Source organism: Phacochoerus africanus, chromosome 15 (genome assembly GCF_016906955.1).
Source record: "Phacochoerus africanus isolate WHEZ1 chromosome 15, ROS_Pafr_v1, whole genome shotgun sequence".
NCBI classification, from domain to species: domain Eukaryota; kingdom Metazoa; phylum Chordata; class Mammalia; order Artiodactyla; family Suidae; genus Phacochoerus; species Phacochoerus africanus.
The window spans coordinates 59,778,509-59,792,649 of NC_062558.1; the positions used below are offsets into that span (position 1 = coordinate 59,778,509).

General features: G+C 39.7%; 1 protein-coding gene across 2 annotated transcripts in view; it reads right to left on the bottom strand.

Moving 5' to 3' along the window:
* Nucleotides 1-2,480: 2,480 nt before the first annotated feature.
* The window catches only part of TSNAX (translin associated factor X), a 31,103-nt gene continuing 19,442 nt past the window's right edge, over nt 2,481-14,141 (bottom strand). Inside the window, exons 5-7 of one of the 2 annotated variants that reach the window (XR_007132279.1) lie at nt 8,228-8,355; nt 5,153-5,317; nt 4,147-4,273 (exon numbers count right to left, since the gene is read on the bottom strand). Coding sequence is in view for 1 of the 2 variants with exons in the window: in XM_047761231.1 (XP_047617187.1) it covers nt 3,896-4,273; nt 8,228-8,355 (506 nt within the window). In the remaining variant the exon portion in view is untranslated. Of the gene's footprint in view, nt 4,274-5,152; nt 5,318-8,227; nt 8,356-14,141 lie in introns of both variants that reach the window. The other variant, XM_047761231.1, reaches the window with a different exon arrangement.

The window sequence follows — 14,141 nt, forward strand, 5'->3', positions numbered from 1 at the left end:
TCTCTTGCTGGGTAGAATGATCTATGTATGTGTGTTAGGTTTAATTGGTTTATATTATTGCTCAAGTTCTCTATTTCCTTACTCATCTGTCTTGTTCTTCTATCCATTATTAGAAGTTGAGTTAAAGTCTCCAACTATCACTGTTGAATTGTCTATTTCTCCTTTCAATTATCTCATATTTTGCTTCATAGATTTTTGGGGCTCTTTGTTATACACACACACGTGGTTGTCATGTATTCCAAGCTAGGGGTCAAATCAGAGCTACAGCTGCCAGCCTACCCCAAAGCCACAGCAACACCAGATCTGAGCTATGTCTGTGACCTATACCACAGCCCACTGCAACACCAGATCCTTAACCCACTGAATGAGGCCAGGGATTGAATCTGCATCCTCCTCATGGACCCTAGTCAGGTTCGTTAACCCTTTAGCCACGATGGGAACTCCCGATTGTTATGTATCCTTAATGGATTAAGCCTTTTACCATTACATGTTGTTCTTTGTCTCAAGCAAAAAAAAGTCTTAAAGTCTATTTAGCTTTTTTTTTTTTTTTGTCTCTTTGTCTTGTTAGGGCTACACCCGCGACATATGGAGGTTCCCAAGCTAGGGGTTGAATTGGAGCTGTAGCTGCCAGCCTACACCACAGCCACAGCAACATGGGATCTGAGCCACGTCTTTGACCTACACCACAGCTCGCAGCAACACCGGATCCTTAACGCACTGAGCAAGGCCAGGGATCGAACCCAAAACCTCATGGTTCCTAGTAGGATTCATTTCCACTGAGCTACAATGGGAACTCCTTTTCCCAATCCTTTAATCTGTTCCTCTGAATCTAAAGTGAGTCTTAGATTTACAAGGAGATCCTGCTGAGTAGCATTGAGAACTTTGTCTAGATACTCATGTTGCAACAGAGCAACGGGTGGGGGAAAAAAATGTAATTGTAATGTATACATATAAAGATAACTTGATCCCCTTGCTGTACAGTGGGAAAATAATAAATAAATAAATAAATAAATAAATAAATAAATAAAGTGAGTCTTTTGTAGATAGCACAGGCCTTGGATCAAGTTTTCAATCCAGTCTCATTTAAATAACACCTTTCTTTAAGGAGCCTTCAAAAAGGCCTAGGGCTCTGTAATGTATATTGTGAAAAAACACTGATTCAATACAGGTAGCATTACTTATGAAGGACTTAATCCAATTTTATTTCATAATTCTTTCAGCAACTTGTCATGTTACCTAGAACCAGTTTCTTTTTTTAATCTTTTTTTTTGGCCATACCTGCAGCATATGGAAGTTCCTGGACCAGGGACTGAACCTGCACCTCAGCAGCAGCAACCTGGGCCACTGCAGTGACAATGCCAATCCTTAACCTTCTGTGTCACAAGGGAACTCAAACGAGTTTCTTTTTATGATAAAGATGTAAAACATTACCCAAGTGCTGCTATGAGAGCAACACTTTTAAAACTGAGACACAGTCCAGATATATTTAGAGATTTTCTACCATCTGGGTCTAATGCCCCCTGTGCTGGTATAACATGCAGTGTAGAAATGTATCATCAGCCATGGCACCAATCCACCTGCAGGAGCTACTGCTGATGGGCTACCCAAAGGCCATTTCCCTTTCACCTGTGATGGCAACACCCTAACCCAGTTTGTGTCTGCTCTACATCTCACAGATAAGGGAAAGCTGATCTGTCAAGGTGATCTCACCTTCCTTAAGTGGATAACTGGTTTCGAGGGATGAGGGATAGAAAAGTTATTACCTAGTTTGGGTCAATGAGATGTGAAGAGATGTCTGCCCTGACTTTCCTTACCTTTGGACTTATTTTAAGAAATCACAGATCTCCGTATTAAGACAGCCTATATCAGAATTCCTGTACAGGCCAAAAATTCTGTTAACAGTTTGATTAAGAATTTCTCAATTGGGAGTTCCCGTCATGGTGCAGTGGTTAACGAATCCGACTAGGAACCATGAGGTTGCGGGTTTGATCCCTGCCCTTGCTCAGTAACGATCCGGTGTTGCTGTGAGCTGTGGTGTAGGTTGCAGACGCGGCTCGGATCCCGCGTTGCTGTGGCTCTGGCATAGGCTGGGGGCTACAGCTCCGATTCGACCTCTAACCCGGGAACCTCCATATGCTGCGGGAGCGGCCCAAGAAATAGCAAAAAAAAAAAAAAGAATTTCTCAACTGATCAAAAAATTAGGCTTTACTTTTCTATTTTAATATTTTATTCAAAGAGTTCAATTTTAGGAGTTCCCATTGTGACTCAGTGGTAACAAACCTGACTAGTATCCATGAGGACATGGGTTTGATCCCTGGGCTCACTCAGTGTTAAAGGTTAAGGATCCAGCATTGCTGTGGCTGTAGTGTAGGTAGGCAGCTACAGCTTCAATTCGACCCCTAGCCTGGGAACCTCCACATGCCTTAGGTGTGGCCCTAAAAAGTCAAAAAAAAAAAAAAAAGAGTTCAGTTTTAAACATCTGTAAGACATTAATTAATCCATAGTTATTTTATTTTTAACATTATAAATTTAACTTCAAGTGGCAGAGGAAAGAAAAATATGTAATAAGACTGTATTTCAGCTGTGAAACCAAAAAAATCTTACTACCACCAGACAAACAAACCTAATCTATTAGGCATGTATATATTTTATTTTCCTTTAGGTGATAATTTTTGGAAAATTACACTTTCAAGTAAAAGCCCTTGCAAACAGAGCTGCTACTCTTTCCAAAAATAAAATCCGGTATCTAGATTCTCAAAACTCACAAAACCCCATGGAAACGTCTAGTTTGTCAGCCAACAGTGGCATGCTCAAGTCAGTTTCACATCATAGGGAATAATCTATTACTAATTTTAATAGGCAAATTCCAATTCTAAATATTACTAGTGAGACTACTTCTATGACTAGTGATACTACTTGTTATTCCCAACTGTGTTGACAATTGTCTTATTGCTGAATTGTACGTGATAACTTTTCTTTGGCAACTTTTTATACTATCAATTAACACAACTGAACAACTATAAAGATTTGGATTAACTTTATACTTCAAAACTTTCAATATTTCATTATAATTATTTATATGTAATTTCTTATAGGTGTTAGACTAGGAAAGCCTCCAAACATGCCTAGTGAAATATAATGACAACAAAAAAATCACTACTAGCTTTTCAGTTGTGTGTGCAAGTGTATAATTAAACTCAAACACCAGGGAAAATATTACAATGTTAGTGCCAACTCTCTATCAGATCTGTGATGGGACAAAAATTTAAATACAGAAACTAACATCAGGGGTATTGGTCAATTTTTCTGGAAGGCTATTTCATATGGATTCAAAATGGCCTAATTTAGCCAGACTATAATATGAATTCTCACTACAACATCTCATAAAATTAAAGTATACTGATAACTTAATTTTTAATCCTTGTTCTATGGAATAAGCCTATTTTGGAGGCTTGGCACAAGATTACCAAGAAATTTGAACAGGAAGCTCAAGTCCAGATGTAAAACTAAAACCTTTTCTACATATAATGAAATCATCACCTTAAATTATAAATGGCTTCCACTAAATACTACCACTCCAAAATTCACACAAAGTAAATCAACACAGGTATGGCAGAAAGTGCACTCTGAAGCATGTTCACATTTACAAAGATAAATGATGAAGTTGAGCCAGCAAAAGTTCAAACAGGCCTATATGCAAACATTTGTATGCAAATTTTCACAAGATACAAGAAATGATTCATTTCTGTAATTTTATGTACAGCCTGTATACAATTAAACAAATACAACTGAAAACATTTCTATGTAAAAGCCACAAAGTCAAATGATATACTAAATAACAGTCTTACAAATTGGTCTCTCTTAGGAGTTAAGAGAATAACAACTGAGTAAGGTTCTAAGAAATTCCCTCTTCTTGATCAATCATTTCTGTTTTAACTGAAAAGACATCTGCCAGCATATGTTTGGGAATTTCTGAACCTCTGACTTTCAAGGCATAACAAGCATTCTCCACTTTGGCCAGACTTTGTTTCAAGGTATACAACTTCTTGGAAACCTCATAAGGTCCAGTATTGCCAATGAATGAAAACCCATCATAAACCTGACGTAAAAACTGGCTCACTTCAAAGGGGGTGTCAATGTCCCCATTCCCGACACTGTTAATACACATCCGCATCAACTCTCCAGTTAAATCAGCCACTCCCAGAAGGTAATCAACAGGTGTGAGTTTCAGGCTCCAGGTACCACACTGCTTATCCTGTGCATCAGAGGAGGGCTGGGAAAAAACACACACACACACACACAAAGAAAACACACCGTGAAAAAGAGGGACTATGCATCTATCACATGTAAGGTACAAAATTAACAACAGATCATACTAATCTTCTCTAGCTAAAATGATCCATTTTGCTAAATGACCATTCAAGACAGCACAAGAGGAATTCATGCCCTCAGTAGGGAGCTGAACTTAGGAGTTCAAGATAATTTTGAGATCTAATACTGTTTCATTATAAAATCAACTATTTCCAACTTTACTTTACATACAAAATAAAATTAAAACATTCTTAAACAAGGCCTAATGCCTTTATTGCATGACACTGACTTGCTCATTTAAATGACCAATCATAAAGCCCTCCAGGTTTAGGACCCAGCCATGTTTTCCTCAGTCACTTAGTCCCCTCTGACCTCACCTCTATCCCCACTCAGCACTGACCATCATGCTACATCCTCCTTAGTTCCTTTAGGCTCCTAATTTTCTACTGCACCTGCCCAGCAAAAACACAACCCTGAATCAGTATTAAAATCTACTCTTGCTAGTGCTTTATTCAAGTGACTGAGTAGCACTGGGCTAAAAAATAACAATAATCACAACTGTATAGAGTTTGTACCACTACAAATTACTCACCAATCCTTTTACTTATTCTTAGATGGTCCTCTCCAGTCTCTTCAAAGACTATTCCAAACCTTCACCACTCTCCTTCTCAGCCCCCTACTCATTCCCAAATCTCTTCACTCTCATGAAACAATCTTGCCTACTTTCATTGCCCTGGTTATTTGCCAGATCACCTGGCACAAGCTCTCTTAATTACCTTATCCCTAAAAAAAACAAAAAATGAAAAACGAAAAACTTATTTATGTCCACATCCATCTTTACCTTCTATCCTCCAGTCTCAGATGATGAGTTGTCCCTCCTCTTGTTTGAGGTTAACTCTTCCAAATGACCTTGACCCATCTCCTCCCACCTCTTCCAGGACCTTGCTTCATAAGGTGTATGCCCTTGGGCAAGTTATTTCATCTCTCTAAACCTCAGATTCCTCATCTGTAAAATGGGATAACAGTACCTACCTCAGAGGTGTATTTTAAGGATGAGATAACATTTACCAAGTTCCTGGCATAATGCCCAACACAAAGTAAACACTCAATAAATGTTAGCTGCTATCACCGTTACCACCACCACCACGTGTCTCCTCTCTCCACACCAGTTTCTCTTTCTCTACTGGATTCTTCCAGCAAGAGGCAATGCTACATAGTGACTAAACATGTAGTCTGACACTACATAGTGACATAATGTCTGTAAGAGACTTAGCTAGATGGGCTGCAGTTACACTAGAGGACGTTTAAGGCAGAGAGAACTGCAAAGGCGTGGTGAGAATTGTGACGTATATTTGAGGGATTAGTGAGGTATTTCCTTTGAGTAAAATGTAAAGAAGTAGTACAGGCTTAGTCTAGAAAGACAGAACAAGGGGAGAAGGTCATGTTAAGAAATCAGAACTTTACCTCTAGGTAACAGAGAGTCATTGAGCGAGGAAATGACCGAGTCAAATTTAGGTTTTATTAAGAGGACTCTGGTTGTTCTGTATCCAATACATGGATCCTAATGCCTCTGGACTCTTCAGAGACCATCTGGTCCAATCTTCTAAATACAGAGTGTAAGAAATGAGATCTAAGAAACACTGTAGGTTGTATAACTAGTTAATGGTAGAACTGAGTAAGTACCCAAAGTTAGCTTCCCAATTATCCTGACATAAAAGCACCCACTAGGTTTTGTTTCTATTGACTTATTAAGAGAAATGGAATCTTTTTGGAAAGGACAGATTGTGGGTGGCAGGTTTGAAGAGGTGGCTGGTCATTTCCTAAGTCATTTATGAAAATGACCTTTGCTTAAGAAAACGTTAATGTTCTTTGCTTCTATCTTTAGATAGAAGGAGTTTCCTGGTTATAACAAAGAAGTGGATTTTGAAGAAAAAAAGTATATTAGAAAAACTAACAAATTTCAACTAACTGTCAAGGAAATAAATTCTGCTTAACTGATAATATGTATTAGAAACTAGGGGAAAGAAAATTCCTTAAAATGCAGTTTTTCAAGATGGATCTGAAGTACTTAGGAATAAAATATCATGATATCTATAATTTAAAGTAGTTTAGCAAAAGATATTTAGATGAAGCAAGTATGACAAAATGTTAACAAGTACTGAATCCAGGTAATGGGGTATATGGGTGTTCATGTGTTACAATTCTCTCCACTTTGTTATGTATTTGAAAATTTTCATAATAAAAAGTTTTTAAAAAATTAAATGATTCTGACAACACTCTCAACAGGCAAGTCAGAGAAAAATATCTTCCCCTAACTGAATTACCGGAATTTTTGGCACCAAAAAGAATCTTTAGCTCTAAAAGGAAAATTTCTTTATGAATGTGGTCTTAACATTATGAGAAGCGTAGCATATGACTATTGTAACACCATAACCTTAGAATAATTTCCTACCTAAATCCTCAGAACAGTACATGTCCTCTTAGTTTTTCTTTACCTTTTTGCCCTAACTTCCACTGTGAATTAGAACTCAAAAGGAAGGTGTAGTAACTTGCCTAAGATTTAAGAAGGAGGGTCAAATAAGCCTACCCTTCTTTCTGATAGGTAATGAATTAAAAATTTGAAGGAATTTTACTTCTCAAGATGAATTTCCCCCTTAATAAACTTCATATAATTTTTAAAATTGAGAAAATACACGGTTTCCTTAAAGTAAGTTGTATCTCAGTCATGCCAAATTAAGTCTCACTTTCTTTTTCTTTCTTTCTTTTTTGGCTGCCCCCAAGGCATATAGAGTTCCCAGGCCAGGTATCAGGTCTGAGCCACAGTTGCAACCTATGTCACAATTATAGCAATGCTGGATCCTTAACCCACTGTGCAGGGTGGGGGATCAAACCTGCCTCCCACTGATCCAGCTGCAAAGGAACTCCAATCTCACTTTTCAATATTAACATTTTAGGAAATATTCAAGAAAATATGATTTTCACAGCTTCATCTACTTTGTGCCTACCTATCCTGACTCTGAGTGATTATTACAATAAAGAAAAACTGATGAAAAATAAAAAGAGGGAAACTGTTTAATTTTTTCTTGAACTATACTAAGTATCTTAGGAAGTTACCATATATTCAAATTTTACCTCACTGCCTGAATACTGTATCTAGAAACTCAAGGAGAAAAAATAGTATTTATTTAAAAGTTGAACTATAAAAGTTTCTCCTTCCTTAATTTAGAATAAGCTAAATAATATTTCAGATACAAGCATTATGAACTAAGTGATTAACATCTCTCACTACATAACAAATTTATACAGACTTTTATAATGACAACTAACTACTGAGCACTTATCTGTCCTGTGCTGTACACTGCCTAACTTAAGACCTTTAGATCAAATCCTTTAAAACACTCCTTTGAGGTAGATACCTGGCACAGGTCCCCTTTGAGAAACACTGGCAGAGTAGATAAGGACACTCCCTGGCTTTGGATTCAAGACACCTGACTTAAGGTTAGCAGTCACACTATTTGTGTAGCTTTTCATAAATTACTTAAAACTCTAAAAGTCTGTTTCCATCTTTGTAAAATGAGGGCGATAATTCTCACCTCATAAGAATAATAAAGGGATTAAATGAGAGAGTGCTTATAAAGGGCACATAGTAAATATACAGTAAAACCTAAGTGGACTTAGAGTAATCACTCAATAATGCTCTGGGTAAAGAGTATTATCTCCCTCCAACATACCCATAGTTGTTTTATCCACTAACTAAAATATTTAAAAAGACCATAATTGGGAATCTATGAAATCACACTTCAGAAAACATTCCCATCTCAACAGTCTTAGCATTATAAGCCAATAAATCTCCTATAATTATCATACTGTTATATAAATTATGTGATAAATATGAATTATGATTTTAAATTCTTACAGTCTTATTTTCTTTCCCATTTTCTTCTGTTGAAAATATCAATTGTTTGTTAATTTCATCCATGCTGATGAGTGATCGTGTTTTGATGAAGTGTTGAAAAGAGACAGCCTCCACGTATTCCTGCAGTCCTGAAAAACCAACCAAGAAAATCACTAAGGAATGGCCACTAATGAGGATGTCATAATAAAGAACTTCAAACGACTCAACACCTCACTCAACAAAAGCTTAATGGATGCCTACTTAACATCAGTCCTAGATGGCTTCTTAGAATGCAAAGAACCAGCTGGGGACAGGTGGAGGCTAGCACTGAACAGAGCGAACACTTCTCTGACCGAACCTCAGGCAGCTCCAAAATAAATGTACTCAATTCCCCCTTGTACTTCATGAGGCCGCTGGTCTTAAAAATCTACCCTCTTTCTTACAGAGAAAGGGCAAAGCTTTTCAGGAAAATATTTTCTAAAGTTTTTTTTTTTTTTTAGTCTTTTGTCCTTTTAGGGCCGCACCCGCAGCACATGGAGGTTCCCAGGCTAGGGGTCTAATCGGAGCTATAGCTGCTGGCCTACGCCACAGCCACAGCAACGCAGGATCTGAGCCACGTCTGTGACCTATACCACAGCTCACGGCAACGCTGGATCCTTAACCTGCTGAGCGAGGCCAGGGATCAAACCCAAAACCTCATGGTTCCTAGTCAGATTCATTTCCACTGCACCACTCCCTTCTAAAGAATTTAAGAAAGGGCTATTACAAAAATGCTGATAGGCTTCATGGGAGTTCCCGTCGTGGCTCAGTGGTTAATGAGTCCGACTAGGAACCACGAGGTTGTGGGTTTGATCCCTGGCCTTGCTCAGTGGGTTAAGGATCGGCGTTGCCGTGAGCCGTGGTGTAGGTTGCAGACGCGGCTCAGATCCCGCGTTGCTGTGGCTCTGGTGTGGGCTGGCTGCTACAGCTCCGATTCAACCCCTAGCCTGGGAACCTCCATATGCCACGGGAGCAGCCCAAGACAAAAAAAAAAATGCTGATAGTCTTCAACAAAAACTATACAAAAAACTATATTTTTTGTCTTTTTTGCCCAAGACAAAAAAAAAAATGCTGATAGTCTTCAACAAAAACTATACAGATTATTTTTTGTTCCCTTAAGCAGCAAAACAGATGATGATTCAAGCGAATGACACATAAAATTCAAGGTCATTTGACTTTTTAATTTTAATTGCTAAAAACACTGTAAATAATGCAGATCAAAGTGTCAAAATTCAAATTCATGTTTTTCCCATACTCGAAATCAATCCTTTCTGGGGGTTCCTGTCATGTCTTGGTGGAAAGAATCCAACTAGCATCCATGAGGATGTGGGTTCAATCCCTGGCTTCATTCAGTGGGTTAAGGATCTGGCGCTGCTGTGAACTGTAGTATAGGCTGCAGATGTGGCTGGAATCTGGCATTGCTGAGGCTGTGGTGTAGGCCAGCAGCTGCAGCTCCAATTTGACCCCTATGCCGAAGGTGTGGCCCTAAAAAAAAAAAGCAATCCTTTCTGCTTTAGTAGTTTAGTAGTTTTTTTAAAAAAAAAAAAAAGCTAATGAGTAATACTAAAAATATCAGATATATATTTTACAGAGTCCATACTGAATTAAATATAAAAAGGTAAAAAATAGTACTATAAATACCCTAAGTGTTTTAAAACAACCAAATTCTATAGCTACAAATTTTAACATTATTTTATCATGTCTTAATCTAGAAGGTAATACAGGGAAAAAGCATTTCTTAAAATACTGTCAGGTTAAGAAACTTAAGTCTTCTTTTTGAAGGTTTTATTGTAAAAGCAGGAAGAAGAGACTAAATTCAGGAAGAAAACCCAGAACTGGGTAGGTCATTGGTAACACCTCTCACCACAGAGGCCTGCATTCACACAACTCCCAGCAGCTGACACTACAAGTCAGGCCTGGTAGCAGCCGTGTTGAGGTCAACCACTGCGGTTGTCAGTACATCAAATGCCATACGAGGGTCAAAGACACACAAGGAAAAGGATGACCTAGTTTTTACAGCATTAAGAGGAAACTACTAAATGAAAATAGCCTGACATTTTAAGCAGCAAGTCATGCTAAAGTAAGGTCAGAAAACAGGTGCCTTCAGCTGACAGAATAAGACATGATAAGGACACTTTAATAATAAACTGTAACTGGAAAATGCTGAGAAATGTAACTGGAAGATGCTGAGAAATGAAATAATAAGTTTAACAAAACACATAACTTTTTTATATTTACAATAAAAAATATTTCTGTACATTTTTAGTTTTAGGAATAGGTTCATAAAACCCAGTTCCCTTTCCTAAAGACAATCCACAGTTCTCATTTCCTCCCAGAAATACTTTACGCATACAAAGGCAAACAGCAACTAAGTATGCTCTTGTGTCATTGGCTCTTATGAATCAGAGTTAAACAAGATACATTCACTCAGATTTATGTACAAGGATATTCATCACTACAATAGAAAAGTCAAAAAAACTGAAAAGATCAATAACAGATGCGACACTTGTCACCATACTGTTTCTCAGCGCCATTATCAGACAATGGAGGTGAACCCTTAAGCGTTTCTCCTTTGCGGCTGGCACAATGTTAAGCTTTGTTGGCAGAGGGCGCTCGAAGGGCAGCAAAGCAGCAGAAAGCTCTCTTCCTTGTTGTCAGTTTTCAAGTGCCCCTCTTGGCCTTCTAAGCTGGGACAGCCAGCAGCTTGAAGTGGCCAGTAGCATGTCGCCTCTCTTTGGGGACATCTATTTTCCCTTAGAGATCTGGAAGAAGGCTTCTGGTGAGCCCCACCCTCGGCAAGTCCCACGATACGGCCCCTCCCCAGAGAATCCATGAGCACAACACCTCAGCAAACTTCTTTGCCATGTGAAGGGCCATAATTTCAGAGGGTGAGGGGAGGACTCTTCCAAAAGCTCCTTCCTTAGATGCTCTGCATCAGCCCTGGGCCAGTGGGTACCCCCTCTGATGTTCCTGTACTCTTCAGGGCATGTGGTCCCTCTTATAAAGTAATCCCCTACACAATTAACTCTTCATATTAAACTCTCCCTCTTCACATTACCATTCAGTTTCTGTCTGCTGTTTGGACTTTGATGAATACAACAGGGATGTGGGAAAATAAACAATGGTACCATATTGCCTTTACCCCTATGACCATATACGAGGCGGTCCATCTTTTGGCTGGCCAGCACAGCCAGCCTCGGGACCCAGATGCCACCCAACCTTAATGGATTCTCCCTGCCTCAGATGAGGCTTCCCCCGATACTGTCAACACTTTAACTCATTCATATCTCTTCCATGCATCGCCCTATCTTTCCTCCCAACTTTGGTTCTGTCTCTCTCCTCCCCTCCAGAGTGAATTCCTGAAGTAGCTCAACAACCACATCTCACACTTCACTGTAGCCTGAGCACATCTCTACACTAACACAGCTCTCACGAAAATTATCATACTGAGTAAGCCTAATGGATATTTTCTCAGTCTTAATCTTAGCAGCATTCAGCATTTTCACCACTCTTCTCCTTTAAACAAGCTTCCCTTTGGCTCCTCTGACAGCATCATCTTCCAGTTCCCCCTTTCTTCTACCTCCCTGGTCACGTCTTCCTGTTCTACAGCTCTGGGTCAGAGTCACATATATCCAAGTGGATATAAGATAATCCCGTCAGAGGGACCTCAAAATCAGCAGGTCCAACGATGAAATCAGTCTTCCTTCCAAACCTGGTCCTGTTTGTTTTGCCAATTCTAAGAGCCTCCAGGCCTTCCCTCATCCATTTTTTTTTTTTCTCTTATTATCCATTCTCACACCACAGACTGTTTTCACACCACTGCTCTGTTAGAATACAGAGCAAAATCATTAACATGGTTTATAAGAAGCTGCTTAGGAGTTCCCATTGTGGCACAGTGGATTAGGAACCCAACTAGTATCCATGAGGATGTAAGTGAGTTATCTGGTCTCACTCAGTGGGTTAAGGATCTGGCACTGCCTCAAGCTGCAGTATAGGTTGCAGACGAAGCTCGGATCCTGTGTTGCCAGGGCTGCAGTGTAGGCCTGCAGCTCTGATTCAACCCCTAGCCTGGGAACTTCCACATGCCACAGGTGTGGCCATAGAAAAGGGGAGGCGGGGGGAGAAGCTGCTTAATTCCACCCCACTTACATCATCAGCCTCAACTCATGCTATTGTCAAGTTATAATTCACAAAGATACACATTTCAAAGATGAGTACATAAACCCCTACTTGTGTGTCAGAATTGCTTTTAAAATCTTTTAAATAAAAAAAATTCAAGGCTTGCATGTACTCTAAACGAAATTTCCCCAGGGTTAATATAAACCACTACTTTTTCAATATTTCTAGGCATAGTCCTGCCCTCAAATTCTTATAGTTGGCTTACATTTCAGGGCCATACTGAGCAAAAATAGTAGTGCTTTAAATGCTGGAATCCAACACAAGTAGCAAGGCCTTCCCTCTTGTGGTACATGTGGTAACTGATGGGTAGGAGAGAGTGTAGGAAGCAAGATTCCATCAGCTGAAGGTGGTGCACACAAACCTTCCTGGGGCTTCACGGTGAGGCTCAATGTTATCTCAGTTTAATGGGATTAGCCAGGTAAGCCTGACGATGAAGGATAATCATATCTATATACCTATAATCTCAAGCTGATTTGATAGTCAAGGTACAGACTCCAGTGTGTACTTCAAGGTAGAAGAAATCAGACAGAAGAAAGGTTATTACTTACACTGACCCAGTCTATTCTCTATTTTCTATGGCAATACTCTATGATGGGTCACTTGGCTAGCTACGGTACCCAGCTGCTTGGTCAAATACCTGTCTAAATGTGACTGTGAAGGCATTTTTTAGATGTGATTAATATTACCTAAATGACAGACTCTGAGTAAAGCAGATTACCCTCTATAATGGGGTGGAGTGTGGTAGGGCGGGGTGGGGGTGGGGGGGCCATCCAGCTGGCTTTAAGACTTAAGAAGAGAGAATGAGGATCCCCCAAAGAAGCAATTCTACTCCAAAACTACAACAAAGAAACCCTAAGTTTCAACCTACAGATTTCAGACTCAAGATTGCAACATCAACTCTAACTGAAATTCCAGCCTGCCAGACTGCTTTACAAATTTCATACTTCCTAGCCCCCAAATCATGGAGGCCAATTCCTCCAAATAAATTACTACCTCCCTATCCTCTCCCTGCATCTCTCTGTAACTCTTACTGCTTCTGTTCCACCGGAGGATCCTGCCATGTCTGGTGAAGCAGGATGTTTCAGCTGAATTCACATAAGTGGGCATAAAATGTAAAACTTCTATCACCTCTCCTTCCCTTCCCATGCCCTACCTGTTTCAGTTCCTCACCCACACTGTGCCCTCTGACTTCTACGGGTTTTGTGTGCTGCTCCCTCCAGCCTTCATTCATACCATGCTCTCCTCACTCTTTCACCTGATTAATTACTACTAATCCTGCAGAGTTCCAGCAAACAGCACCTTCTGAAAGAACTGTCTCACGCCACCCCATTCAAAGTCAAGCCCTTACTGTATGCTTACCTAGGACCATGTGACTTTCCTTTGTGGCACTCATCAGTTGTATTTATTTTTGCTTTTTTTTAGGCTGAACCCGTGGCATATGGAAGTTCTCAGGCTAGGGTCAAACTGGAGCTACCCACCAGCCTACACCATAGCCACAGCAATGACAAATCCAAGTTGCATGTGCGACCCACACCACAGCTCATGGCAACACTGGATCCCCAACCCACTGAGCAAGGCCAGGGATGGAACCCACATCCTCATAGATACCAGTTGGATTTGTTTCTGCTGCACCACAATGGGAACTCCCTTTTTTTTTTTTTTTTGTGGGACATGGAAGTTTCTGGGCTAGAGATTGAACCCACACCTCCAAAGCAAC